This window comes from Neopsephotus bourkii, unplaced genomic scaffold (genome assembly GCF_033783945.1).
Source record: "Neopsephotus bourkii isolate Nb327-2 ecotype Australia unplaced genomic scaffold, CSIRO-AGI_Nbou_v1 NB_309, whole genome shotgun sequence".
In the NCBI taxonomy this organism is placed as follows: Eukaryota; Metazoa; Chordata; class Aves; order Psittaciformes; family Psittacidae; genus Neopsephotus; species Neopsephotus bourkii.
This window is the reverse complement of record NW_026900817.1, coordinates 267,613-294,877: the sequence shown is the minus strand read 5'-3', so window position 1 is coordinate 294,877 and position 27,265 is coordinate 267,613. Positions and strand designations below refer to the sequence as shown.

Sequence of the window (27,265 nt, the reverse complement as noted above, 5' to 3'; positions counted from 1 at the left end):
TGAAGCCACGCCCACCCCGCGCGTGCGCGCTGCCCGGCGGGAGGGGCGGGCCGGCCCCGCCCCTCTGTGGGCTGCGGTGGCCGCCTCAGCTGCGGCCGCCGGGAGGGAGGGAGGCAGGCGGCGGAAGATGGCGGCGGCCGCGGCAGCGGCGCTGCGGGCCTGGTTCTGGAATGAGCGGTTCTGGCTGCCGCACAACGTGACGTGGGCGGACCTGGCCGGGGAGCCGGGCCCGCCGGGCAGCGGGCTGCAGTACCCGCGGGCGGGCCACGTCCTCTCCGCCTTCCCGCTGGCGCTCGGCATCTTCGCTGTGCGGCTGCTCTTCGAGAGGTGAGCGCGGGACCGCCTCCGCCGCGGGGCTCTGAGGCGGCCGGGGCGCTGCCCGGTCCCGCCTCGGGGGCGAGCCCCCCGGTGTCTCTTAGCAACGGGGCTGTGGAGCGGCCTCAGGCCGGGCCGGTGGCGAGGGGGGCCCCGCTCGCTCCTCAGGCAGCGCGGAGGCCGTGGCGGGGTCTTTGCACGCGGGGTCTCTTTTTGCGTGCAAAGAGGATATTGTGTAACCGAGAAAAACCTATCCCGAGAGCCTCGCTGTGTCTGTCGCGACATACACGAGCCCGCCGGGCTCCTCGCTTCCTTGGCTTTGCATCCCTCGAGGCTCCCTTAGTGCGAGGGGTACCTTATGCTGAGGTAGTGCAAGGAAAATGTCTGGAATTCCCTTTCCTTCCTTCTCCTGGGTGGGAGAACCGGCGGCCGCTGCGCTGCGGCTGGTTTGCTTGGGTTGCTTTTGTTGTATCCTTGTGAGTTCCTGGATGAGGAAACAAGGACTTGTTCCCATGGCCTAGTATATTATTAAACAGTTTGTGGATCCCCTGCATCTCGGGCGTGATGGAGGTGTAGCCCATCAGTATAGCTGCCCGTAAACAGGTGTAATTCCGTATCGTGTTCCTTGAGTATCCATAAACAGGGTGTTAACTCTTCCCTGGGGCAGAGGTTTATCCTCCCTGCGATGTGTATCTCTCCCAGCGGCATGCAGGGCAGACTCTGTGGGTAGCAGAGATGCTAATTAGTGAAGCAGCTGATTGAGGGGAACCGTTAGGTGAAGCAGACCAAGACACCTTGTTCAAGCACTTCATTAAAGATTGATTTCTACATTGAAAGCACTGGAGTACATGAAATCAGCATGTCCTCACCATAAGAAGGACATGGAACTGTTGGAACAAGTCCAGAGGAGGCCACGAGGATGAGCAGGCGACCAGAGCACCTCCTGTATGGAGACAGGCTGAGAAAGTTGGGGCTGTTCAGCCTGGAGAAGAGAAGGCTGCGTGGAGACCTCAGAGCAGCTTCCAGTGTCTGAAGGGGGCCTATAGGGATGCTGGGGAGGGACTCTTCATTAGGGACTGTAGTGATAGGACAAGGGGTAACGGGTTCAATCTGAAACAGGGGAAGTTTAGATTGGATCTAAGGAGGAAATTCTTTGCTGAGAGGGTGGTGAGGCACTGGAATGGGTGCCCAGGGAGGCTGTGAATGCTCCATCCCTGGCAGTGTTCAAGGCCAGGTTGAACAGAGCCTTGGGTGCCCTGGTTTAGTGTGAGGTGTCCCTGCCCATGGCAGGGGTTGGAACTTGATGATCTTAAGATCCTTTCCAACCTAACTGTTCTATGATTCTATTTCAAAGCATGAAAAGGATTGCAGAACTGAAGTGAGTAGGAACTGAGTTGCGTTGGGTTTGTGGATTTTCTGTAAGAAGTGACTTTTCTTGAGCTCTCAGTTAAACGAGCAGAGGGGAGTGGGATGCAGTAAAAAGACACATGAACTGTAGAGGAAAATGAAGCAGGTCAGCAAAGCAGGAAAGAAATGTGAGATGCCCGTTTTTTTCCCCTCCATCTTATCTTTCTGTCCTCCAAAAACCACCCAAACAACTTCAGAAAACCAGTGGCAGCTCAAACCAATGCAGAGGCTCCAGGCACACACGTGGCAGTGCCAAAATCTCATCTCGGCTTGGTGCGCTACTGCTGGTCTTGGCCAAATGTTCATGCTTGTCAGCAGACAAGGAAAGGAAGTTGTGAGACATAATGATACCCCTGAAAGGGACAGTGTAGGAAGGCCTCACTTCCCAAGCTCTGCTTAGTTCAGGTGTCTTAGTCTGGGGAAGATGTGCAGAAGGTTCTCCTTTCTCTGGAGTATGAGCTGTTAGGAGAGATCCAGTGCATCCTACCGCACCTAGTGACACAGTCCTCCTGGGAGCAGTTCATTTAACCTGATGATGTGTACCTGCTTTTTGAAATATGTTAATTTGGGGATGAGTCAAATGACAAGTTCTCTGCTACCCAGTAAAACTTTGAGACTGGGGCCTGGTTCCTGGCAGGGTTGTTCCTTTATTTCAGCTCTGTCTGCTCTGGTGTGTCTCCACAGGGGTACCCTGAAGTGAGAGCAGCAGCTGGGGCAGTTTCTAGTATATTTAGTTTAAAAGACGGTATTCTCTAAGAAATGCTCTTCTCTTTCCTCCTGCCACTCTGGACACGTTAGTTCAAATTGATCTTAATAAAACCCTGTTGCGCATCTATCCCGATTGAGGCTTTGAGCATGATTGTGTCAAGTGCCTTCCTTGACATGCATTTGACAGTTGGATTTGATGACTCAGAACTTGAATTCTGTACTTGTGCAGCTCTTTTGTTCTAGCTTCATTCTTTTCTCTCTCCTTTTGCTGCAGATCTTCAGTGTGAGGAAGTCGGTGCTTTTGTGACACTGACACCTATTTCTCTTAGCGAATGCTCCTATAAAGTGACTTTACATCATGATGTTGGTAAAATATTAATTAGGCTGACTCTGTGTGAGCAGTATATGACTATAGAGATGAGGCAAGACTTGTAGAGGAAGGTAAAGTCCTGCCTTAGTGGTAGGGGGGTGGATTTTTGTGCAGGCAAGATAAAGAAGGGCTTATAACCACTGTTATTTCTGCTTGTGCATCTTGTTCCACTGCAGGCACAACATACACACCTCCCCCGCCCCCAAATAATTCCCAGGTATCATAAACCTGGAGCCTGGTATTGATCTGATGTGTTTATAATGACACTGGAATGCCCATCAGTAACAGATATCCTTGTTACTTGACAGGTCTGAGGAAGGATCCGCAGTGTGTGCTCAAGCTGGGGGGAGGGAAAGTTGATTTTTAGCTGTTACTTCATTAGGACTGCTTGGAAAATGAGGGACAGTTGTGGAATGAGGTGGTTTAATCTCAGCACAGTGAAGCTGAGAGAGGATGGAAAGATGAACTCTTACTTTAAGCGCATACTTTATAAAACTTATCTATTTCACAGATTGTTCTTCCTTTTCAGTGCTGTAATAGGGAGTTCAGTGTTCCCTAATGAAGGCTTCTGACCTTGGGTTTGTGAAGTACAACATGCCTGAGATGCATTCATTATGAGTACATGAAAAGAGTTGTTTTGTTTCAAAATCAGTCTGTCTTAATAACTAGCATGAAAAAGATGGCTTGGTAGGAGCAACAATAAGTCAGTGAGCAGATACCTGTTCAGAGAAGTGTAATGGGAGTATTTAAGTGATGATGGTTCCTTGCAGGGAAGGTGTGGCAGTAGATTAACCTTGGGAATCGTTGCTGCAGTTACAATTTTAGTTGAATCATAAAATAATTTAGATTAAAAGGGACCTCTGGAGGTCACCTTGTTCACTCCTCTCAAAGCAAGGCCAGTGTTAGTCAAGGCAGGTTGCTCCTGGTCTTGTGCTCTTCAGGTTTGACTGTCCCCAAGAATGGAAGTCCTTTGTTTTGGTGCTTTAACTGCTCTTGCTATGCAGACTTATTTCTCTGTGGGACACAGCGCAAACTTGCACATCTGCAACCCCATTCTGCAGCCAGAAATACAAGATGCCACAGAGGTTTTAAGTGTGAGTTTCCCTTAACGGACACCTAAAGGAACTGGCATGTGGTCTTGATGCTTTTCTGACTGACAACAGGATTCACTTCATATCACACCGGCAGGGTAGTAACTGGTCAAAGCAATTGGATGGTGGCAGTTCAGGGGACTCCTGAGTGTGAGCCGTGCCCAGCCCAGGTGAAAACACCTTGTGTGGCTTCTCAGGTGTCCTTCTTGTGCCATTTGCAGTTCCATTGCATGAAGCCTTTGCCTGTGGGGTTAGAGAAGCTGCATTGTGGTGTTGAGTTAGACTTCCTTAAAAGTAGTGAAATCCAGTGCTGCCATCCTTTTTCCTTCCTGTTTCTGGGACTGGGGCTACCTCCCTTTGCTTCCATTGTTGTGACTTCTCCCTTTGCTTGTGTTGATGTGTGGCTGCTGCTGTGCACCCAGAAACGTTTGCAGGGGTGGTTTTGGTTTGCTCTTTGGTCACCTCTATGCTTGACTGAGTAATGCGAGTCCTGGGCTGTATCTGTAGCATGTGGCTTACTCTTGATTCATGTATTTTTCCCCTTAAACCTGCTAGTGAAGGAAGCTTCTACTCAGGAACAGTTTAATGCCAAGTTTGGAAGTTTCAGTGCTTCCCCCAGTCTTTGATCCCCAAACTGAATTATTCCTGTATCATTTTTTTCTGAGGAGATGCTGTTTCTTCTTTCCTTGATGCTTCAAATTTTGAGTTCTAGGATAGTGCCAAAACTTTGCCTGGATCACTATGACCTTTCTTAACCACCCCTTATCTTTTTTACTTGTTCTTCAAACTCTCCCGAGTAATAAATTGATTGATTTTTAGATTTTTAGGTTTTTCTCTTTCATGTGAGGAAACTGCCCCAAACTGAGCATCTTTAGGCCAGTTTTGGGTTTTTTTAAAGAGCTGTGTCACAGTGAATGAAGTAAAAATACTTGGCATCCTGTAATAGCACATGTGTACTTCGTTGTTGTGGTGGTATATCCTGTAGGAAAGAAGAGTATAAAGATAATCTGCTTTTATGGGGTCCAGCCAAATGTTTCATAACATCAGAGCATGATTTCTGACTGGTGGTCCAGGTTATAGAGGAAGCAGTGAGCCTTTTGAGCCGAGCTAAAAGGAAATTACTCTTTCCTTTTTGTTTTATATAGATAGATGGTTTGGGTTTTTTTTAAGCTATGACTGTTGAACAGGACATAGGAAGAAATGGGGCAGGAGAGTGTTTGTTAGCACTGGGGCTGCAGTGGCTGTTACTTGTTTAGTGTTTTCTGAGAGCGGGGGTGTTCGTTTAGGATTAGTCATGAGCTGCTTGTAATTTCTCAAGGGGGAAAACCCCACAACCTGTGTCTGTTCTTGGCTAGTTGTTACCCAAGTACTAAGAATGTACTCCTAGGAATGACTGCTGTTGGAATCGCATAGTTGGGATCCTCCTGAATTTGAGAATTGTAGAATCATTTTATCTCTCTTCTTAAACACAAGGAGAAATGGTGACAAGTGGAGTGGTTGGGAAGAGCAGTGCTTTCTGCTTGATGGCACTCAGAGTCTGCTAAATGGAACACGTGTAATTTGTTGTCTTGAGTTCTCTGAAACAATCTCTGTTTAGCAGCAAAATAGATTTAATGATGCCAGTGTTGGCTCCGTTTCAAATCAGCTTTGTGAAACAGGTTCTTTGTGCTCTCTTTCTCTCAAAATCATTAGAACAACCCCCCCTTTCTTGCCCACCAACAGGAGAGAAAATCCATGTGTTCAGGTAGCGCATTCCTTAGAGTCCTGTGCCCCTTCTGACACAAAGATATAGCAAATACTACGAGGTTTTTGATGTACTTGTTGATTTTAGTTGCAAATCCCAGGCTTGTTTTCAGAGTCTGTGCTGTAGCATTCAGAGAGTGTTAGATCAGCTTTTGGAGTTCATGGTGCGCACAGGACTGAGAGGGATACTGAGATCCTGGGTCTTTCAGGCTGACTTCTTAGGTCTTCCTCACTCTTCCAAAGGAAACAGCCACTTTATTTTTCCCAAAGGAGAAACAAAAGCAAAACCAACCCAAAACCTGGGTCTTTCAGGAGCTGTGCCACTTGGAACTTCCCTTTTCTCTCAGCTATGTTGACTCCAAGGCACGTTCTAGAAATAAGGCATTTTGTTCCTGGTGCTGCAAGGCTCCAGCATTTATGTTTGCTGAGGACTCCTATCAGTGATCTACTCTTACATCTCTGAGTAACGAGAATCACCCTGGGGAACACATTCTGGTCCTTGCAAGCCAAGGACATTAAGATTTAATTCTCTTTTTAGATGTGTGTACTGTCTGCAGTTACCATTTGGACTAATGAAAGATCGTACTTCACCTCTGAAGTTTCTTTAAGCAAAGTGAGTGAAGCTTTTCAAAAGCTTTTAGGATAGGTTTTGCAGTGGGTCACAAGTCAGGGTCCCTGTGACTGAGGCAGAGGAGGGAAATGGATGCCTGGGTTTAATCTAGCTCTTTCTTTGGAACTCTTTCAGGTTTATTGCCAAGCCATGTGCCATAAACCTTGGCATTCAAGACAGTGGACCTCACAGAGCCCAGCCCAATGCAATTTTAGAGAAAGTGTTTACATCCATCACTAAGGTGAGTCCTGCTTCAAATTCTGCTAGAAATGGAGCCCTGTAAATAAGGGAGGGGGGAAGCTTTTTGCTTCCACTTTTCTAATTAGAGAGAAATGCATTTCACACTGTGCATGCACAACGAGGCTGCTCTTCCTTATTTTACTTTGCCTTTAGCGTGTCCTTCTTGGAGCCACATAAATCTTCTTATAGCTGACCTCTGCTTTTGTGCACAGAATATCTTTTGAATATAAAAATGTTCTCCTTTTTAGAAAGCTGAGAGGCTCCTTCCTTTAGTTTGTGCTTTTGGCTAAATGGTAATTTTTGTAACAAGTGGTAATTCTCGGTTTCACAAAAAATTTCCCAATATCTTTCACTTTCTGTTCGAAAAGTGCAACTCTCTTGAGATCTGCTCATTTGCTGGTTTTATTGGCCACTTTTGTGAATGCTTTCCTCTTATTTTTTGCCATCTACTGTGGAATTGGACAATAGCTGTCACAGTGGAAGGCAGTTATGGAAAGTGTTCAGTCAATGGCAGTGTGCTGTGATAAAGGGTAGGACAGTAGGTGCTTCTTTTGATTGTTTCATGGCCTTTTGCTTAAGCTGACAGTGCTCCTTCACTTCAGAATTCCACAGTTCCATACTGTCTGTACTCTGTTGAATGCTGACAGCAAAATCCACGCAGGCAGCATAAGAGATTTTCATTAAAGATAGTGAAATGGAAAGGTTTATGTTCTGATTTGGGGATGCTGAACTTCATCCTGAGTGGAGCAGATAAGTGAATGGAAGGGAAATCCTATAGAGACCTTTCTAAAACTCGCCTCATTGACGTTTTGAGGTGTTTTGGTTGATGTGTGAACTGAAAAGTCCCTATGATCTGACGCCTTTTGTGGGGAGGACTTTTTCTGTCCTTGAAATTAATGTTTAGAGAACCCACGAGGACACACACTGCAGAATTTATCTGGCTTAATGAAAACAGAGCTGTGTTTAACTGTACCAGTATACACAACCAGAATGTAGGTAGCACTGATGCAGGGGAAAGGTTCCATTGCTGTTCTGAAACTGGAGCTCTGTAAATTCTCCTTTGAGGGAGGTTCAGTGGCATTGTGGAAGTGTCAGGTAGCCCAAACTGTTAAAACCAAGTAAAGTGCAGAGAGATCTGGTTGTGATGGAATTACAGGAAAGTCATGGTCTCGGTACTGAAAATCCAATGATTTTGCTTTCCAGTTGAACAGTCTGGTGACTGTTGAATCAGCATTCTTCATACTTCTTGGATTTGTGTGTAACTCAAGTAGTAAAATGTGTTTATCATCTTTCAGTTGTAAGAGCTCCCTGGCAGAGCTTGTTAAAAGGACACTGGTCTGGCACTAACATGGCTTATCTCTCCACTGGCCCGTTTTAGAGGTAGTTATCAGGTTTTGTTCACTTTATCTCTTATAAATCCATTTATGTCATTATTCAAACCACTAAACTGCCAGTAGCTTCCAGCCAGAGAACAGTGATACGGGTTTTTTTATTGCACAGATATTTCAGTATTCAGATTTTATTCATAAACTTTGATAATGGAAATAAGATCATCTCTATGATGCCCCTCTGGAATATAGAAACAACTAGTGTGCTAGACCAGCTCTTCCTTTCCAGTATCCCTAAACTTGCAGTGAGTAGCAGCCCTTAAATGTAGACCTGCGTTCTGAACTGTTTGAATTGATGGGCAGGTTTTAACAGGTAGGACAGGACCTTTTAAAAGCTCCTCCCCCCAAATTAAGAAGCAGAACAATTGCATTCTGTGTTGTGATGTGCTGTCAGATGATGAAATATTAAACCAAAAGCATTCTGAATAATTAAGTAATTAGTGGCTTATGGAGGTTAAGCTTGAATGAACATATGTGGCAACTGGATCTTACTTCTAGTCCATACTAGTGCCTTCCTACTGCGTGTGTTCTGTGTATTTCGTTTCTATCATAGCACAAAGGGGATCTTGGGCTGAAAGGAGATTAAGAAGTAGGAGAAATGACACTTGTTCCATTTTCCTTCAGTCTCCAGATGGAAGGAGGTTAGAAGGCCTGTCAAAGCAGCTGGACTGGGATGTTCGGAAGATCCAGCGCTGGTTTCGTCACCGGAGGAACCAGGACAAGCCCACCACCCTCACTAAATTTTGTGAGAGCATGTATGTTTGTGCAGAGGCCAAGATGTGGCTTCATCTTAAAGCACCAGCTCTGTGTGCTCTTTTGTCACTGGAACTGTGGTCAGCCGCTCATTTAAACTGGGGTTGGCTGCTGGAAGATAAATTCTTGTATAAGCAAATGAAAGAAGTTAGGATGGCTTTTTAGAATTCAGTATTCTCAAATGCTTTGTGTATGTGCATGAGGGACCAGAACACATGTACAGGACACATTGACTCCTGTCAATGACGAGCAGCTTTAGACAGTGGGAACAGGTTGCCCAAAGAAGTGGTGAATGCTCCATCCCTGGCAGTGTTCAAGGCCAGGCTGGACGGGGCTTGGAGCATCATGGTCTAGTGGAAGCTGTTCCTGCCCATGCAGGGGGGCTGGAACTGGATGAACTTAAGGTCCTTTCCACCCCAAACCATTCTGTCATTCTATGATGAGCTCCTTAATACACTGTAGTGCACACATGTGCATGCATGCACAGCTTGAGGAATTACACATGAGGAATTACAGTCTGCTCTCAGCACAGTTATGTTGTAGACCAGCGTTTGCTCCCAGACAGAATGACCTTGTGGCTTCCACAAGGATGTATGTACTTTTATAGAGACACTTCTTGGATTCCTGTTCTTTTCATTTCAGTTCATTCTTTTGGTCTGTGTTTCTTTCTGAATGCTTGCCGTGACCTCTGTTAGTGTAGTAGCATCTGAATATTTTTTTCCTGACTTATTTCTTCTGTGCTGGTTTCTTTCCTTTCCAGTAACTTTCTTCATATTAATTCTTCCCCCAGTATGGTTTTGTCTACTTAAAGCCACAAGGTAAGAGGGATAAGTACATGTATTAGGATACCTTCTGGATAACAATGACTTACCTTGTTATCTCATTATTGCATATAAAAGATATGAATGATGCATGTTCACAAGCTTTATTTCGAGCTTGGTTCTTGATGCCAACTCATACAGTGTGAAAGCCCTTAAATAGGTTTATCCTTACATGAAGTGTTGACAAATGAAGCATTACTTTGGTGGGTAAAAGCTTTTCAGATGTCAGAATTGGGGGTGTTTTTCGCAGTTGTTCCAGTTTTTGTTCTGAATGTTAACCAGAAGCTATTTCCTTTCATAAATGTAATTTTTGCTTCTTTTTCCAGGTGGAGATTTACATTTTATTTATGTATATTTTTTTATGGAATCAGATTTCTCTGGACGGTGAGTTGCTCTCTCACCCCCCTGTTGTTGCCGTGTGTGACATGCAGCTGGGCTATGCTTGCCCTGCTGAAATTGAGGGGTTTCACTATCTGGGTCACTTCTGTGCTTGCACCCAGCTTTAAACAAAGGGGAATTAGTGGTGATTGTCATCCTTATGTCCCTCATTTGAGATCTGGGGTTTCTGTTTAAGCACCTTCTTTACAGCAAAGCTTCTGTACAGCTCTGTCATTATGGAAATGTTGACAAAATGTCCTGCTACCCCATTATGGGATAGAACTGGGTAGGTATTTTTGCTATGGAGAGCTACTTTTGTATTTCCTCATCTCCCTCCTGAAGGGAAACAGTTTCATCATTCTGGGTCTTTATTGTTATTAGAGCTGTATGATTATTCTTCGAGTTTCCAGTGCAGTTTAACTCGCCTTTGACTGCAGAAAGAATGTTTTACATCCCTAGGGTGTTGTGGAATAAATCTAAGCCTGAATGGTAAAATCAAGATTAAAATTCAGTGAAACAATACTGCAGTGGTCAACTGCCGTGGATAATAGGACAGAAAAGCCCAGTAGGGTAGTAACTTATCTTTTTCCCCTTAGGCACCCTGGTTTTGGGACACACGACAGTGCTGGTACAACTACCCTTTTCAGGTAGGAGAGAAACACTGAGTAGATCCCAAATTGCTGCACAATTACAGGTTTTTTTTCTTTAATGATTGAATTTGAACTCCACTGAAAGCAGATTAAAACTCAGTAGGTTTGAGTGCTGCTCCTTATTCTGTTGGGTGGAGGCTGCAACCTAGTCAGCTTTCTATTGAGTGAATGGCCATCCCTTCTGAAAGGTGAAAGACGGCATTTGTTATGTCTTCAGATCCTGGTTAGCTTTGTCAGCAGCGGTGTTGCCACAGCTACAACTGACTCTGTTCGTATTTGTTTTATGTTTACCTGGTGCTGAGATAATTAAAAGTGGAAGAATAAAAGGCATTAAAATTACACTGGTAACTTATGTACAGTGTTGTTTTCATGATGCAGCAAATATGATTGTATAGAGGTCAGCAAGTCTGTTTCAGTGCCCTGTTTGCCTAATCCAGGAAGCTGGAGTATGAGTTATAAATATTGACAAGGGAATCTTGCTCCATTTGAGCAAAGCTCAAACACACAAGTATGTTGGTGTGACTAAGCCTAGAGTAAGCGTGCTTAGGCTGATTTTCACTAAACCTTAATTCTGGATCTTTTAAGTTATGCCTCAGCATTCTGGAGGAACAGAGTGGGATGGGAAGGAAAAAGTCAATTTTAATGTAAATTTTGAAGTACTTTTTCCTCTAACTGTGCTATCTTTGTTTTCCAGCCTCTAACATCCAGGCTTTATTATTACTATATCTTGGAGCTGGCCTTCTATTGGTCTCTCATGTTTTCTCAGTTTACAGACATTAAACGGAAGGTGAGATTAAGCAGAATTGCACTAACCTCTTTGCTAAGTAGACAGCACTAACAAAGAAGTAAAGTTAAAGCATAATAATAGCTGTATTTTCTTCTTCATTTACATCTTTGGGTACCCTGGCTCCTTCTGTAATTGCTAGCCAGGCCTGGGAAAAAGGGAGGAGCAAGGCTGCTATGCAGCCTCGTATAGCCTTGAAAGTCCCTTTCACCTTCCAGGAGAAAGAACAGAATCACTCAGGAGTTCCCAATCAAAAGTTACCAAATCACTGCAGAAAGATAGATTTAATTAGAAGGCTGGCAAGAAAGCATGAAAATGAGATGCTCAAAGCATACCTTGCTGAGCTGGGTGAGGAAATGGCAAACACTAAAGCAGTAATAAATGCGTGTAGCAGGATGGTGACTGGGTGTGATTGCTGGAATCAGATTGATTGTGAAGCCAAAAATAAGGGCCCCATGTTGTCCTGTCACTCTTTTCAGTGGGGTCTGCACACTTATGTATCCTTGTGCCTGTGCATGCAGAGTTCTGACTTCACAGGAGCACAAATGCTGCAAGAGACCTTTCTGGAACCTTTAGAGATGATGGTTGATGTTGTGTGATGAGCTGTGCTTTATATAAAGTGGAGTGAGTCTGACCTAAAGTAATCCTCTGACCCCAGTTAGTTTTGTGGCTCTCTTCCAAACATTTGTATTTGTTTGTCAGCCCAACTCATTTTTCTTCTGTTTCCAGGACTTCCTGATCATGTTTGTCCATCATTTGGCCACAATTGGACTTATTACCTTCTCTTATATGAATAATATGGTGCGGGTTGGAACTCTGGTGCTGTGTCTCCATGATGCATCAGATTTCCTTTTAGAGGTGAGTTGCCTTTTGGCTCTTTGCATACCTGATGCCAGTGTGCTCTCGGGAGCAAGCTGACTTTGCCATTCTTGATAAGCTGCATAATAAATAAAACTTGTGCTGCTGATCCTGCCTTGTCAGCTTTACCTCCTAACTGCTTTAGTGCTGAGAATAATCCCTAAATATTCCAAACCCCTGATAAATGGAATAGCTTGAAGGATTTTGAAGCTCTACAGCCTGGTAATTCCATGACTTGTACAAAGGGAATCATATTCTCCTGTTTCTTGTGTCTTTTAGGCTGCAAAGCTAGCCAATTATGCCAAGTACCAACGTCTGTGTGATGCTTTCTTCATGCTCTTTGGTGTCGTATTCATTGTTACACGGTTGGGCATTTATCCTTTCTGGTAAGCACCTGGAGCTGGGAGGTCTTGTTTGTTCTTCCAGTCCTTCAAGCACAGCCTTTGTATTTAGACTTCTTGCAAGCATTCTGCCTGTCCCTTAAGGCAGCCTGAAGGTGCAGACAACCCACGTACTGTTTGGAGCAGTATGTTCAACTTAAGTGTGAAGAAACCTCTCAACTAAGGGAGTGTGAAAAGCAACTGGAATCCTAATCATAGAATGGTTTGGATTGGAAAGGACCTTAAAGTCATCCAGTTCCGACCCCCCTGCCATGAGCAGGGACACCTCACGCTAAACCAGGTCACCCAGGGCTCTGATTCTTACAACACTCATGTCATATCCTTGTGCTGTGACTGTGCAGAGTCTGAAATAGGTCTTGGGTTTCTTGGGAGGTAAAACCCTGGCTAAATGGCTTAGGGCAAGTCATCCTGTAATGACATTCTCTTTCATCACGATGGGTTAGGCTTGGTGAGGTGATTCTGTTGCTGAGCTCTTACTCATTTCTTGATTCTGTTGAAAGAGTGTGGTGAAAAATTGGTTACACGTGGTTACTACCCAGTTTCTTTCAGGTTTACTGCATATATTTCTTTCCTAGGCACTGGGCAGCTTGCATTCCCATTCTTTTTGGGTACCTTGATGGTAGGCAGAAACAATACACTTTGATATCAGGGTTGCAATAAAAGCTCTTGCTTGTTTTCCAGTAAGCACACCAAAGGAGTCAGGATAAGGAGGAGCTTTAATGCTTCCATCTTTATAAGCTCCTTCCAGTGACAGATGAGATATTGCCATTGTTTTTATAGCTGTTGTCTGTCATGAGGTGATGCTTTTGCAACATGCTATTGCTCAGCAGTCCTGTAAATCTTTAATGTATTTTCCACTGGCTGTAATGTAATCCCTCAGCTTTGTAGAGGAACCTGGCAGGCTTGCAGCAGTGCTGCAGACCCTGTGCTATTCCACTTCAGGATACTCCCTTCCCTGATTAGTAGTATAAAACTTTTGACAGTTCTCCGAAGTTGCATTCAAGTCATCCATAAGCTGGCTATGAGTTAGAAGCTTCAATAGCATTTTGGGGACTTGGGTTCTTCTCTGCAAGGTTTGTTTTTCTTGTGAGATGTTAAAAGCAATGTGGAATTAATGACATCTTTAGAGGTTTCTCTATACCCCTTTGCTTCATAAAATCTAAAGTGTTTATTAAATGACTTAAGTACTGGCAATAACTCCCAGCTACAAGAAGAGCACAACAGTCATGAAAGCAAGCACAAAGTTGTGGCCATAAAGCAGTTTCTAGTTCTCCAGCTTGGCAGGAGAAACCTATAAACGTCTGAGGGAAGAGAACAGCACACAGGGAGGGAGGGAGGCCTAACAGGAACAAAATTCCTTCCTGGTCTTTAAATATGGGTGAAGACTGCCCAGGTATGAACGTGTTAACAGTTGTTTTGATGACCAGTGCAGCTTGACATCACTTCCTGTAAGGTTATTATAAATGCTCATGCTTTGGAGAAGGAAATTGGCAGCAGGTCTGGATGTGTGACCAGATTGCAGAACACTCGCATCTCCTGTGTTTGTTGCTCAGTTCAACTGTTTCTAATTAGCTTTAGTCTGTCTCCTAACACTGGCAAGAGACAAGCTGCATCACTGTACTGACAGGAGCAAAGGCAAAGCAACAGATGCTTAAATGAGCTACAAACTGGTGTGCATCTGGTCAGGCATCTTTATGTAGAGCTGCATTCCCAGCACAGCCCATGTGTAATGCGTTTCTGGATCTCTTTTAGGATTTTGAATACAACCCTATTTGAAAGCTGGGAGTTGATTGGTCCATACCCTTCGTGGTGGCTTTTCAATGGGCTCTTGGTGACTTTGCAGATCCTGCATATCATCTGGTCTTATCTCATCATTCGCACTGCCTACAAGGCCCTCATGCGGGGAAAGGTAAGATTGCTGGCCACTGTCCTGGGACCTCTTTCCTACAAGCCCTCTTAAAGCAGTCACGAGGAACTGGGCTCTTCAGTGAGGGCTGGTGCTGGTTCTTGAGGGCTTGCATCAGGAATGCTTTGTAGAGCAGCAGGTTTTTACCTTGGGTGCTCTGCAGACTTAAATTGACAGGTGTATACCAAGAGGATGTGTTCCTCTGTTCTGGTGGTTCAGGGAAACACCACCATTTTCTAGCATATTCAGATGTTGTAATGATGGTGATGTTTTAAAGGTGATAGTAGGCTCTCTTTTTGAACAACCATACAGGATGCTTTCCAACTTCAGCTGGTTCTTGGGATGTAACAGGAGTTCTGCATCTTCCACTTCTTAGCACTAAGGCAGGTTCTGGCTGTCAGGGCAGGCCAGGCACTGAGCTACAGCATGCAGATGAGAAAGGGTTATCAGAAATGCTGTGGTTTGCTGGTTGTCACTGGGCTGATGTGGTACAGTCTGCATTCAGTCCTTAGTATTCCAATTCTAAGTTGGTTTGGAAGTTTTAGGGAGAGGGAAGGTGAGACAACAACAGCTGGTCCACAACACACACTGCCCCAGGAGTGAACAGTGCTGACTTTCAGCAGCAACCTCAGTTGCCAAGCAAAAAGGTGACTTCAGCTGAAGTAGCACGAAACGGAGCAAGCCAGGCTGGAAACTAATTTCACACCTTGCCTAAACATCAAGAGAAGCCACTTCCTTTGCAGCTGCCAGAGAGCAACAGCCAATCTCCTAGCACAAATGCCTTTGCTTTTATTTTAATCAGACCCTTGGTATTTTGATCTGAGTTTCTCTGATGACTCTGCTTGGTTTCACTCCTTAGCTGCCCCTACACATGGAATGTAAGCTTGAAAAATACATGGTAGTTGTCTGAGGCAGTATATACATAATCTTTATATCTGCTCCCCATAGCTGCTACTGCAAATGTCTTATTTTCTGCCTGTTTCTGTAGCCTGAGGTCTACATCTTTTTCCTTTCCTTGGTTCTCTCCTGTCCAGGTGACCTAGCCAGTGAAAGGACTCTAAGCTCTGTCTTCTTCATTCTTTCCTCCTTTTCTCTGTGCCAGATTGGAGCCTGACAGTTTCATCCCTTGCATGTAAGTGTGATCTGTGCTTCTGGTTGTTCACTGAAATGCGCCTCTGGCTGTTTCCAGGCTAAGACAAAAGCAAAGACCTGGTCTTGGGGCTTTAAATGGCTGGTACCTTCTCTAAAAATGCTTCTCTCCCTGGCTGATAGAGTGCTGGTTCTCATAGTTATGCTAAAATGAAGCCTTTTCCAAAGGTCAGAGCAGTGTCCTGGGGCTTGTTCTTATCTGCCTTCAGCAGGTTGCATGACCTTCACCTTTCTGCTTTGCTACGCCCACAGCGACTCTGATACCTGTCTCATGAACACTGTGCTGAGTAGAAGAGCACAGGAGCAATGCAGTGCTTTTTGCTAAAAGGAGTAAAGCAGTCACTTGTCCCCCAGATAATGGGGCAGGTTTCCAGGGATTTCAGTTTCCTTCCAGTGACTTTGAACTTCCAGCCTAGCAGGAGAACAGGGCAAGATAGCAGAAGTGCTGGCAAGAGGCAGAAGCCAGGACATCCAACAGGGCTGTCAGAACCAATCCTGGAGATCATTGACTTTACCTGGCTTTCCTCCAGATCTTCCTTTGAGTTCAAAAACTTCCTGCCTGCTGCTGTTCAAAAACCCGAGCTCTGACTTAGGGCAGAGTAGGGTGAAACCCTTGGGAAGGACTAAGTGCTTCACCTATTAAGTAAATGAGGGCTATTAGCTGCAAAAGTGTGAAGAACCTGCCTTGGGGTATGCAAAGCACAGGCTGCTCACCACTCACTGCTGAGCGCTGGTGAGTTTATGGCTCTGGCTCCCTGCCACCAACCAAAGTGCTTGTTTGCAGTTGGGGCCGGGCTTGTGATGTCTTCCTTCACCTTCTGGTGTGTTGGCTGTCTGCTGGTACAGTGCCCTCCTGCGGCATCCGCAGCGGCTGGCACCAGGGTGTGCCTGGGTCTGCTTCTGTAGGTTCAAAACCCCACATGCAAAGGGAATTCAGCTGGGTTTGAGGTCAGTCCTTTAACCGAAGGCATAACTCTGCAAAGCAGATCTAGATCTAAGGGCTGAGATGCTCCTTGTGTTCCTGAGCGGGTGTTTGGTGGAAGGGATAGTTGTCTGTGTTTGGACAGGGGGCTACAGAACAGGCTTCTGCTTGTAAATGAGTTATGGTGCATGAACCACAAGCTGTGAGACTGGGAGGCACTTTGTGCAAACAGTGATGTGATAAATACAGCTGGTTAATTTTTAAAGTCTCCAAGCCACTCCCTCTAGGACAGAATGTTCTCTCTCCAAGTGCTGTGTAGATCCATGGGCTTTGGGCATCACAGAGCTCATTATGCTGCGAGAAGTTGGGTGATTCAAAACAAGTGTGTTGGTTGGGAAAGTGGCCTTTAGCCCATCTAGAATGAACAAGAACAGCCAGATTGTCCTCTGATCTGGGAACTGCTTTCACAGATGTAGAGTATTTGGAACACAGAATCATGGAATAGTTAGGGTTGTGAAGGACCTTAAGATCATCAAGTTCCAACACCTCACACTAAACCATCTCACCCAAGGCTTCGTCCAGCCTGGCCTTGAACACTGCCAGGGATGGAGCATTCACAACCTCCCTGGGCAACCCATTCCAGTGCCTCACCACCCTAGGAGGAAAGAATTTCCTCCTTAGATCCCATCTAAACTTCCCCTGTTTAAGTTTGAACCCATTACCCCTTGTCCTATCACTACAGTCCCTAATGAAGAGTCCCTCCCCAGCATCCCTGGGGACTCCTGTTTCCAAATTGTCCCTTTCTGTGTATGTGTCTTGCATTCTGTATGTGATTCCCTCTTGGGAGCTTGAAGTGATTCAGGATCGAATGTTTGGTTCATCGCATGGATGCAAGCTTCTAACTACTGTTTCCTGTGAATTTTTCACCCTCCCTTTCCCCCCATGCTACTGCCCAATTTCCTTTTGAAATGCTCAGGTATCCAAAGATGACCGCAGTGATGTGGAGAGCAGCTCTGAAGAGGAGGAGGTGACTTCCAACAGCACAAAAGGAGTTTTCAGCACTTCAAGTAACGGCTCCAACTGCATTAATGGCCATGTGGCTGGTGGGCAGTGGACAGAAGACGAGTAAGGCTGTGGGTTGGCCTAGAGCAAACACGAACTTGTCTTTAAATATCTAGATGTGTTGAGCTCCACATTCCCAAGTGATCTTTAATCAAGATACCCCTTCCCCAGAAACCTCCAGCAAATCTGAAATGGGCACAATCCAGACCAGTCAGAGGCTTTGCACAACCAAAGGGATAAAGCCAATGACTTAGGGCAAAAACGAAGCTGCAGATTTCACTTCAAGCCATTTTGTACTTAAATCTTAGACCCATCGATATCGGCAGAGAGGTGTCTTTGTGGCAAACTGGTTTTTACTAGGATCAACTCAAGCTGGAAGGAGTTTGGACTCGGCTGGCTGCTGGCCACAGGAGGGCTCTGCTGCCATTCCAGTGATGGTTTGCTCCAGCACAGGCTCTGCATTATCTCCCCGATGCACTCCAGAAGCCACTTCAGAGCACGGAGAATGTGGGGTCCTGTGGTTCCATGTCCAAGCTACCCCGGCTGTGGCTTGGGTACATTCATTCTTAGCCCTGCTGTGAGCACTCTGGACTCCAGCCCAGCTTTGAACTGGACCAGGCTACACCAGAAACGTTCTAACTTGCCATCAGGGTGCTCTATGTGAAGGTTGTCACTTAGCTCCCTGCTGTCATGAGGGACCAGGCCAGCGTTTGCTGCCTACTTCGGTGCTGCAAGCCCCTCTGAAGTCTTGACTACAGCCTTCTGAGCTGGGGAGGGGGGTTGTTCATTGCCTCTGAGACAGCTATCACAATAATGCCTTTTAAATTCATGTCTTTTCTGTTGCAACTGGTGGTTTTGAAGACTTCCCTAGACCTACTGGACACGGTTGGCTAAGCTGGGACTTGAGGTTGGACCAGTACTGGTGGGCTGTATTTCCCCAAAATAAGGTGGTTTGGACCTGCTTGGCTGTACTCTTGAGACAGGAGTCAGTGTTGCTGCTCTGGTTTTGCAGCTGTTAATGGAGGAATCCCTGGGCTGGAGAGGCAGCCCCACCACAGGCTTTGCTTTTTGGTCTCTTTTTTTTACTTAATGGTACTTGGGGGCAATGGAAGACCTGTGTCAATCATGAGCAGAAGTTTGGAAACTTCTGGAGTTGTTACCGTTTTATACCATTGTTTACTCTTATCTCTGATTAAAAGATGCTTCAGAAATGTCACTGATGTGGTTCAGTGTGAGGCCTGAAATCAAGGACGGGGTCTGTCCTTTTGCTGGGATGTTGAGCAGCTGCCCTACTGCCTGAGGCTGGGAAGCAGCGGTTGAAGCCTCACAGGTACCTGGTTTAGGGTGTCACCATCCCACTCTGGGCACACAGAGCACCATTTTGGGGTGTCACCGTGCCAGTTTGGGTACATAGCACTGCTTTGGGGTGTCACCACCCCATTTTGGGCACACACAGCATCATTTTGGGGTGTCACACCACCATTTTAGGCATGCAGAGCACTGTTCTGGGGTGTCACCATGCCATTTTGGGCACACACAGCACCATTTTGGGGTGTCACCATGCCATTTTGGGTACATAGCACTGCTTTGGGGTGTCACCACCCCATTTTGGGCACACACAGCATCATTTTGGGGGGGTCACACCACCATTTTAGGCATGCAGAGCACTGTTCTGGGATGTCACCGTGCCATTTTGGGCACATACCACTGCTTTGGTGCATCACCACACTGTTTTGGGCACACACAGCACTATTTTGGGTGTCACCGTGCCATTTTGGGTACATAGCACTGTTTTGGGGTGTCACCACCCCATTTTGGGCACACAAAGCACCATTTTGGGGTGTCACACCACTATTTTGGGCATGGAGAGCACCATTTTGGGGTGTCACCATGCCTTTTTGGGGGCACACGGCACCATTCTGGGGTGTCACCATGCCTTTTTGGGGGCACACAGCACCATTTTGGGGTGTCACCATGCCATTTTGGGTACATAGCACTGTTTTGGGGTGTCATCACCCCATTTTGGGCACACACAGCATCATTTTGGGGGGTCACACCACCATTTTAGGCATGCAGAGCACTGTTCTGGGATGTCACCGTGCCATTTTGGGCACGCACAGCACCATTTTGGGGTGTCACTGTGCCATTTTGGGCACATACCACTGCTTTGGTGCATCACCACACTGTTTTGGGCACACACAGCACTATTTTGGGTGTCACCGTGCCATTTTGGGTACATAGCACTGTTTTGGGGTGTCACCACCCCATTTTGGGCACACAAAGCACCATTTTGGGGTGTCACACCACTATTTTGGGCATGGAGAGCACCATTTTGGGGTGTCACCGTGCCTTTTGGGGGGCACACAGCACTATTTTGGGGTGTCACCATGCCTTTTTGGGGGCACACAGCACCATTTTGGGGTGTCATCGTGCCATTTTGGGTACATAGCACTGCTCTGGGGTGTCACCACCCCACTTTGGGCACACAGAGCACGGCCCCACCCTTGGCTGTTTCCATTATACTTTATTATACATATTTATAACGGATATTATTGTGCTCCACTTCTTCCACCAGCACTCGGCCGGGGGGGGGGGGAGTGTCCCTTGCTTCCCCCCCAGTCGGGAAACGCTGTCCCAGGCCCCAAGCCGCGCTCAGCTCTCGGGGCCGGCCGCGGCCTGCCGCTCCCGGCGGCGCTCGAGCAGGCGGTAGGCGCGGACGCTGCACAGGTACCCGGCGTACACCGTCAGCAGCATCATGGACCCGGAGAAGGCCTTGTAGCCGAAGTCCGCCAGCTGCTTGCCGGACACCATGGCTGCTCCTGCAACGCAACGAGAGGGTCAGCGCCGCCGGGAGCGCGCCCTCGCCCGCCGGGAGCGCGCCCGTTACCCGCTCCCTACGCCCGTACCTGCTCTCTCCGGCTCCGCTTCCACCGGCGCGGCCTGGTTGCGCGGCGCTTCCGCCCTCCGCCTGTCACGTGGGTGCAGGGCCCGCCGCGCTGCCTGCTGGGATGTGTAGTCCGCGAAGGCGGGAAGCGCCGTGGGGAGCTGCAGCGCCCCCTGGCGGGTGGAGGCGGGGTTGTTTCACCTCAGGGGCTCGGCGCCCACCTCGGGTCATGGCGGCCGCGGGCGCTGCACCCCCTCCCGGCCATTTCTCCTCAGCGCTACCCTTGTGCCGGCCCTTCTGCAGGAGGCACCCCACGGGCCACCCTCCCCGAGCCCCATGGATGCGGCTGTGTCCGCGCTGCGCTGCTCCAGGGGCTCTGTGGAGCGCTGAGGCTGCAGGAGCCAAGCCCCCCCTCCACCCCTCCCCGCTCCCCCATCCTCTCCCCAGGCCGCAGCGCCTGGATGTGCTGAGTCTGCAGAACATAACCCCAAATGGCAAAGGGAAGGCTTTTTATAGCTGCTGGACTCCAGCAGCAGGGCAAGGCAGGGGGTGGCGAGCAGCAAGGGCCTGGAGCAGCGGCCATGGGGCCTTCAGCAGGCACAGCGAGGGGCTGCAGGGCCTCGGGCCCCGGTACCCGCAGGAGGGATGCACAAAGCGCTTCCGCGGCTGAGGAGCTGTCACATGAATGCAGCTCCCAGCCCCGATCCCAGGCCTGCTGCAGCCCCAGGCAGGGGCTGGCAAGAGTTGACCAAGACAAGGTGAGGGACTGCAGTGCCCTGAAGGAGGAGAGCTCCGAGCCTCACATCCAAACACTTAAACTGGGATGCCTGAAGCCCGTGAAGGCAAAGGGAAGCAGGAGTTGTGCCAGCCCTGCGGGACCGCGCTTCACTTCCCTTATCCTCCTTCCAACATCAACAGAGTTCCCTGTGAGAGGAAGCTGATGCTGGCTGCTTGCTGCAGGATAGCTCGGTTATCCGTTAAAGGTCGGAGGGGGCCCGGCGAGGAAGCGTGTCTAATAAAAGACACAGAAAGGACCGCAGTGCCAGCAGATTGAATTCCCCTCGCAAGAGGCTGAGCAGAGGGCGAACGGCTCTGGAAAGGTCACTCAGTGTGAGATGCATTTCAAAGAAAGGCAGGGACAGGGCAAGGCTGGGAAAAGCGCTTGGGAAGAGATGAAGAAAGGAACACGGCATGTTCCAAGAAGCCAAGACATCACAGGGGGGTGGCCTTGGGTACATGGGCACAGCAGGGTCCTGGCCCAGCTCCTGCAGGCCCCAGGTAGAAGACTTTGGTCTCTGTACCCAGTTCCACCATTACAACCTCAACCCTCTTCACTCCTACAAGGCAACACTGCTGAGAGAAGGCAAGTGGGACACTGAGCTGTGTTGTGACTGAGCGAGGACCTGCAGGGGCGTTCTTGCTGTTTCTGGGACAGCAGACAAGGGTGCAGAGCCAGGAGGGAACGAACAGTGCCCTTCTCTGCACTGTCAGCAAGTCCAGCAGGCACCAACCCAAAGGCAACGATGCCACAGAGCAAAGAGCGTGTCTCCCAGCTCCTCTCCACCTTTATTATTGCTTTAAACATTCCTAAGGTACAGGGCTAGGCAGAGAGCCAGCAGCTCGAGGACCTGGAACAGGGGTGGACAGCGAGCCGTGGGGCAGCTCCAGCCTGCCAGCCCAGACAGGGATCACTGAACTGGCCACGCTGGCCTGGGCAACCAGGAGCAGCTTCAGAGGACCGGGAAGCACGCGGCACCCGGCTGGACATGGGGCAAGTGGCAAAGGCACAGCATGAGGCATGAGACCTCTGGCCTCGCCTGTGACATCGGAGGTCTCCTTGCAGCTCTTTGTGGATCACGTATCCTTTGCTGCCCCTTGTGCCAGGGCACTTTCCAGCACCCTCACAAGAGGGGCAGCAGGGAAAGGAAGCATGGAACCTGCTTTCTCAGCTCCTAGAAAGCCACATATAGAAGCAAAGACTGGGCTAAGGCACAGAGTGCAGCAAGGCAGAGAGAAGGCAAAAAGCTGCTGTGGCTCATCCATCTAAAGGTAACATGACCCAACTGCTCTGTCAGGTCCACAGCCAAGGGCTGCACTTTTAGAGCTGCTCACAAAGACTTTGGGGCAGTTGGTCCCTGCATTGCCAAAGCCAAGAGAACAAACCAGTGAGGGAGAAAGGCTGGCCAGGGTTGAGCATGGAATCAGCACTGTGACAACAGGGGAGGTTTGAGTGCAAGAGCCAAAAGCCTAAATGAACAAGTGCCCTCACACACAAAACATTGGGCAGAGCAGCTGGGGGTGGCTGGGGCAGCAGCACATGGCAACATGGCAAAAGATGCTGGGTTCTGTGCTGGGCTGCTTAGAAAGAAGAGTGATTCTCAGCCCCTCACAGGTCCTAGGGAGCCTCATTCACCCTGGTGGAGCCTGGCAGGGAACTGTGTCCTCTAAGCCAAAAGCAAGAGCAGTGAGCAGGAGAGGGCTGGTATCATGTAGAGTGGCTCCATGGGGCTAACAGCAAAGCTTGTCCTCCAGGCAGTGCCTCCTTAAGGTGACCTGGCAGCATCCCTCTGAGAACTGAGTTCATCACAGCAGGAGAAAGTAGAAGGAGGAAGATGCTCAGCCCTGCTCAGGGCAGAGCCTAAACAGCAGCAGAAGCTAAATGAGCCCTTCAAAGAGAAAGGGAGATCACCAGGTACCTCTGTGCGATGCCAGGCTCAGGCTGGCAGTGTCCAAGGCTGAGGAAGGGACCCTCTGCCCTTCCAGCACCCTGCAAAGGCTCCCAGGAGACCTGGGCTCCTTACAAAGCTGTAGCTCTCTGCTCATCTTGGCAGGCTCAGGTCTTGCAGGCAGAGCCCCCTTACATGTGCTCAGGGTGGTTCTGGAGGCACTTGATGATATCAGTGATGGGTTTGCCCTCATAGCAGATCTGATACACAGCTGTGAAGAGGGGGAACCTGTGGGCAGAGGAACAAAGTCACCACAGCTGGCAGGGTCAGAGCACCTCCTGCAGTGACACGCAGGACCAGTGGGCAGGAGCAGATAGGGCAGTGTCCTGCTGCCTCATCCAACAGGCCATTCCTGGCCAGCTGGTTTGATGTGGGCAATGCAGAGATTGTCCTGAAGAGCAGGGACACTGAAGGGGGTTCCCCTTCTGCCCCCCCCCAAAAGAGCAGACAAGGGAGATGGCAGCACTCACTTCTCTACCGCATTCTTGCTTTTCAGGATGCGATGGAGCTCAGCAGACGTCTGGGGACCCTGCAGCTTCTGCCCGTTCAGCATCTCCTTCTCCAGCTGCTCAAGAGACTGAAACAACCCAACAAGTGAGGGAACTGGACCCTGCAACCCCATCTGCCACCCCACATCCCTTCCCTGGAGCCAGGCTCTGGCACTGGGCGAGTGAAGGCAGGATGTACCACGCTGCTGACTGGGTTTCCCTCAGCATGGGGATGCAGTCCCAGGGTTGCTCCTCTTACCTTCCCAGTCTTGGCAAAAGCCTCGGCCACCTTTCGGTTGCGGCCACCGTAGCAGGTAGTGATGAGATCAGCAACCCCACAGCTCTGCAGGAACGTGGAGGAGGTGACAGGGCCCTTGCAGAAGAGTTTGGCAAAGCCGATCATCTCCATCAGCCCCAGTCGGATCACGGCAGCCTTCGTGTTGTCTCCATAGCCGAGCCCATCACAGAAACCTGCTGCTACAGCCACGACGTTCTGGAAAACAGCAGCATCTGTTCCCAGTGGAGCTCAGGGCTTTGCTGTGTCCATGAGCTGCCAGTGTAATCCCAAGCACAGGCTCCTGCCTGCTCCTGATGATCCAGTGATCATCATCGCTCCAAGCAGCTGAACAGGAAACATCCAAAGGGCCTTTGACCCAAAGGTCTCAGTGAGCCACAGTGCAGTACCCAGAAGGGTTCATTCTGCTGTTAGCCTCCCCCCCATAGCTGCCTGCAGGGCCATAGGGAGTAACAGGCTCTGCTAATGAAGCCCTGCAAAGCCCAGTGAGCAGCTCACCCACCTTGAGAGCCCCACAGATCTCCACAGTGTCAGCTTCCTGCACCACTGTCACCCGGAAATTCGGTGTCTGCATCAGCTCCTTCAGTGTCTGCCCGTGCTGCAGGTCCTTGCAGCCTGATAAGACAATGGGGGAAGGAGGAAGATGATGGGGGAAGGCCCTATGGTAGCACTGTGCTGTTCTCCTGCCCAGTGGTGTGTTCCTGCAGCAAAAGCCCTTGCAGCTAGGGCAGCGAGAGGAACCTATTGCCCAACTGATGGGCATTGCTAAACATTTGCAGGTTCAGATTGCAGGGCAGATAAGCAAGGTTCGGCCTTGGAATTCCCAGGACACAGGGACAGTCCCTGCTGCTGTGTCAGGAAATTACATGTCCAGTAAATGAAAGGCATCTTCAAAGGCTGCAAATCTGGGTTTGGAGACTGCTGTTCTCCCTGTTCCTGCAGTGCAAGAGCATCTCTGTGCTCGCAGTGGTAACATGCTCTGTTTGTACCTCTCCGCTCTCTGCCCCCTCCTGCACAGCACGTTTGCTTTTGTTGGAAATACAGACCCTTTGAATCCTGGAACTTCTAACCCAGCAGCAAACTGGCCTGTTGGTTGTGGCTGCTGTGCCTGATTCACAAACAGTGTGGAGGATGTTAGCAACAGCCACCAGATGAGCTTTCAAGCAGCCCTGCCTGGCAACAACACAGGATCCAGGTGAGCGTCCCTTGAAGTGCAAGGAAGCGAAGGTAGGAACTCTATTTGTAAAGGGCCTCTTGGTGTCCACCCCTTTGATTTGTGCCAGGCACGCTGCCTGATGCTGAGTCTGTGCTGGCAGGAACTTTTAGACACACAGCTCTGGTTTTAATGAAGCGAGCAATCACATTGTGAACCCTGTGAATGAGCTCATCCGGCTCCTATGGAGCGGCACTGCCTTTGCTGGGGTCAGCTCACGCAAGGCAGCAGCGGTTTGAGCTGCACCACGCTCAGCCCTTTGACTCTTCCCACTCCTCTGGGGTGAAGGCTGCTGCTGAGGGGGGTTTTTGGCTCCTTACCGATGGTTGTTTCACAGAACTTCTCTTCTGCCACTTCATTTGCAATATTGGCCCCCATGAGGACGCTCATCACTATTCCCAGTTTCTCCTGGATAATGTCTGAGATCAGCCTCAGCCCATCTGGTCCTTCATCCACCCCCTGGGAGACAACCAGGGACAGAGATGAGGACCTGCCCCCATCCCGTCATTCCCTGTGCTGCAATGCTCTTGCTCTCATCCCCACAGCCCACAGTGTTCAGCTGCACCCCACTCCTCACAGTGCTTGAGATCCCCCACATGCCCTCACTCTCATCCTCCACCAATGCACCCCCATAGCCCCAGAGCCCACTTTCTCCCCCAGAATCCTAGGATTCCTTTGCAGCTGCTCTCAGTTAAACCCCTTTAGCCCAGCACCCCAGTGACCTGCCTGGGCTCCCCCTGCTCACACCTTGATGAGTGACATCCCAACAGCATCTTTCTTCACATGGCCCTTGAGCTGGTCACAGACTTTGCCAATAAACTGGTGGGGCACCACAAAGAGGAGGATGTCAGCCCCAGCACAGGCTTTCAGGAGGTCTGGCTCTGCTACCTGAAGAGAGTAGGGCTGTTGTAAGGGACTTGTGCCTGTAGTTGTATGGTGACTATGTCTTGGATCCAAGGGGAGCAGAGGCTTGAGAGTAACTAATGGGGGCTTCCCTGTAAGGGAAGGAAGGGCACAAATCACTGCCCCAAAGCCCCCTTGCAGGGCTGGCAGAGCGGAGGGGCAGCAGCAGAGCTGGTCCCACAAGTGCCAAGGGGCCGAGTGTCCTGGCGTGGGGCAGGAGGCCCCATGGGCCCAGAGCACAGCCAGCAAATGGCCTCAAGCCCAGGCTGTAGGATACCGGAGCAGGGGCAAAGGTGGGCAGCAGGAGCAGCCAGGGCTGCAGCTCGTCCAAGCACACATCAAGGTCACTGGGAGCGTGTCACTGAGCCTGTGCAGCCCACGGCATCCCCTGCCTTCCCAGCACGGTGCCCAGGGCTCCGGCAGGGCTGTTTATTACCTCTCACCACAGCCTGGCTGCCAGCACCGGCCCTGGCGCTCGGCGGGGAGGCCACCACGGTGCCACACTCACCACGTTGGGGGGCAGCTTGTGCCCCGGCAGGTACTTGACGTTCTCGTGCTCTGTGTTGATGATGTCCGTGAGGCGCCGGCCACCCACCTCCTCCTGCAGCACCCACATGTTCACCTGGTTCTCGAAGGTGCTCAGCCGTGCTGCGTTGCTGCCCGCGATCTTGGCGATGGCCGAGCCCCTGCATGGGCAGAGCAGAGCCACGGGCAATGGGCACGGGGACAGCTCGTACCGGGGGATACCGTGCCCAGTGTCCGGGGGCAGGGGCTCACCAGTTGCCGGAGCCCACGATGCAGACTCTTTTGCCACCCATGGTGCCGGGAGCCGGGGGCACTGCGCAGCGCCGAGCCCGCCGCTGCTTTATCAAGGCCGGCTGGAGCAGCGGGCGCAGGGACGGCCCCGTCCCGCCTCTGGCTCCGCCTCACCCCGGGGAACCGGGCACCAGAGCCCCGGGGCGGCCCCGCCGGTGCTCGGTAACGCGGGGCTGCACCGCAGGTGCGCATTGCTTCCCTGGAGCCAAGGGGGAACGGCTGATGCCAAATCTGTGCTGAACCGGGGGTCGGGACTGCCAAATCTGTCCCCTTTCCTGTAATAAAGCGTTTTATTCTCCCTCTCTTCCGAAGTGCCGTTTCCCCCCGAGGAAGGACCTTGGTTAGGGTTCCCCCCCTAGCCAGGAACCTGGCTGCAGACCCAGG

The 27,265-nt window shown here is 49.5% G+C and overlaps 3 protein-coding genes across 9 annotated transcripts in view; 1 reads left to right on the top strand and 2 right to left on the bottom strand.

The window, feature by feature from the left end:
- Positions 1–70: 70 nt before the first annotated feature.
- CERS5 (ceramide synthase 5) lies at positions 71–18,767 on the top strand. 6 transcript variants are annotated; one of them, XR_009724531.1, is made up of 11 exons: positions 71–327; positions 6,380–6,485; positions 8,497–8,627; positions 9,773–9,830; positions 10,421–10,471; positions 11,169–11,261; positions 11,988–12,116; positions 12,396–12,502; positions 14,270–14,426; positions 15,458–15,555; positions 17,471–17,553. XR_009724531.1 is itself a non-coding variant. In XM_061347185.1 (11 exons), the coding sequence occupies exons 1-11, from the start codon at positions 128–130 to the stop codon at positions 17,621–17,623; spliced, it is 1,233 nt and encodes a 410-aa protein (XP_061203169.1). In that variant the 5' UTR covers positions 71–127; the 3' UTR covers positions 17,624–18,767. The 6 variants fall into 6 exon arrangements, 5 of the variants coding, with proteins under 5 accessions (XP_061203169.1, XP_061203165.1, XP_061203164.1 ...); XM_061347185.1 differs by lacking the exon at positions 15,458–15,555 and adding an exon at positions 9,386–9,443 and having other exon boundaries at positions 8,497–8,617; positions 17,471–18,767; XM_061347180.1 differs by lacking the exon at positions 15,458–15,555 and having other exon boundaries at positions 72–327; positions 17,471–18,767.
- Positions 18,768–20,195: 1,428 nt separating this feature from the next.
- Positions 20,196–27,265, bottom strand: part of LOC133208924 (cytochrome c oxidase assembly protein COX14) — a 190,459-nt gene continuing 183,389 nt past the window's right edge. Inside the window, exons 1-2 of one of the 2 annotated variants that reach the window (XM_061347177.1) lie at positions 20,463–20,549; positions 20,196–20,375 (exon numbers count right to left, since the gene is read on the bottom strand). In XM_061347177.1, coding sequence (XP_061203161.1) covers positions 20,209–20,367 — 159 coding nt within the window. In that variant the 5' untranslated portion in view covers positions 20,368–20,375; positions 20,463–20,549 and the 3' untranslated portion in view covers positions 20,196–20,208. Of the gene's footprint in view, positions 20,376–20,462; positions 20,550–27,265 lie in introns of those variants that run through there. The other variant, XM_061347178.1, reaches the window with a different exon arrangement.
- GPD1 (glycerol-3-phosphate dehydrogenase 1) lies at positions 21,981–26,922 on the bottom strand. The gene is made up of 8 exons (XM_061347155.1): positions 26,843–26,922; positions 26,574–26,751; positions 25,910–26,050; positions 25,483–25,621; positions 24,452–24,564; positions 23,914–24,147; positions 23,637–23,743; positions 21,981–23,394 (listed from the first exon to the last, which is right to left on the bottom strand). The coding sequence occupies exons 1-8, from the start codon at positions 26,881–26,883 to the stop codon at positions 23,298–23,300; spliced, it is 1,050 nt and encodes a 349-aa protein (XP_061203139.1). The 5' UTR covers positions 26,884–26,922; the 3' UTR covers positions 21,981–23,297.

Coding starts and splice junctions, on each gene's coding strand:
- CERS5 (XM_061347185.1), top strand. CDS start 128: ATGGCGGCGGCCGCGGCAGCGGCGCTGCGGGCCTGGTTCTGGAATGAG. Junction 328..6,379: donor GTGCGGCTGCTCTTCGAGAG/GTGAGCGCGGGA, acceptor GAACTCTTTCAG/GTTTATTGCCAAGCCATGTG. Junction 12,503..14,269: donor TTGGGCATTTATCCTTTCTG/GTAAGCACCTGG, acceptor GATCTCTTTTAG/GATTTTGAATACAACCCTAT.
- GPD1 (XM_061347155.1), bottom strand. CDS start 26,883: ATGGGTGGCAAAAGAGTCTGCATCGTGGGCTCCGGCAACTG. Junction 25,622..25,909: donor TTGGGATGTCACTCATCAAG/GTGTGAGCAGGG, acceptor GTTGTCTCCCAG/GGGGTGGATGAAGGACCAGA. Junction 24,148..24,451: donor AGATCTGTGGGGCTCTCAAG/GTGGGTGAGCTG, acceptor GCTGTTTTCCAG/AACGTCGTGGCTGTAGCAGC.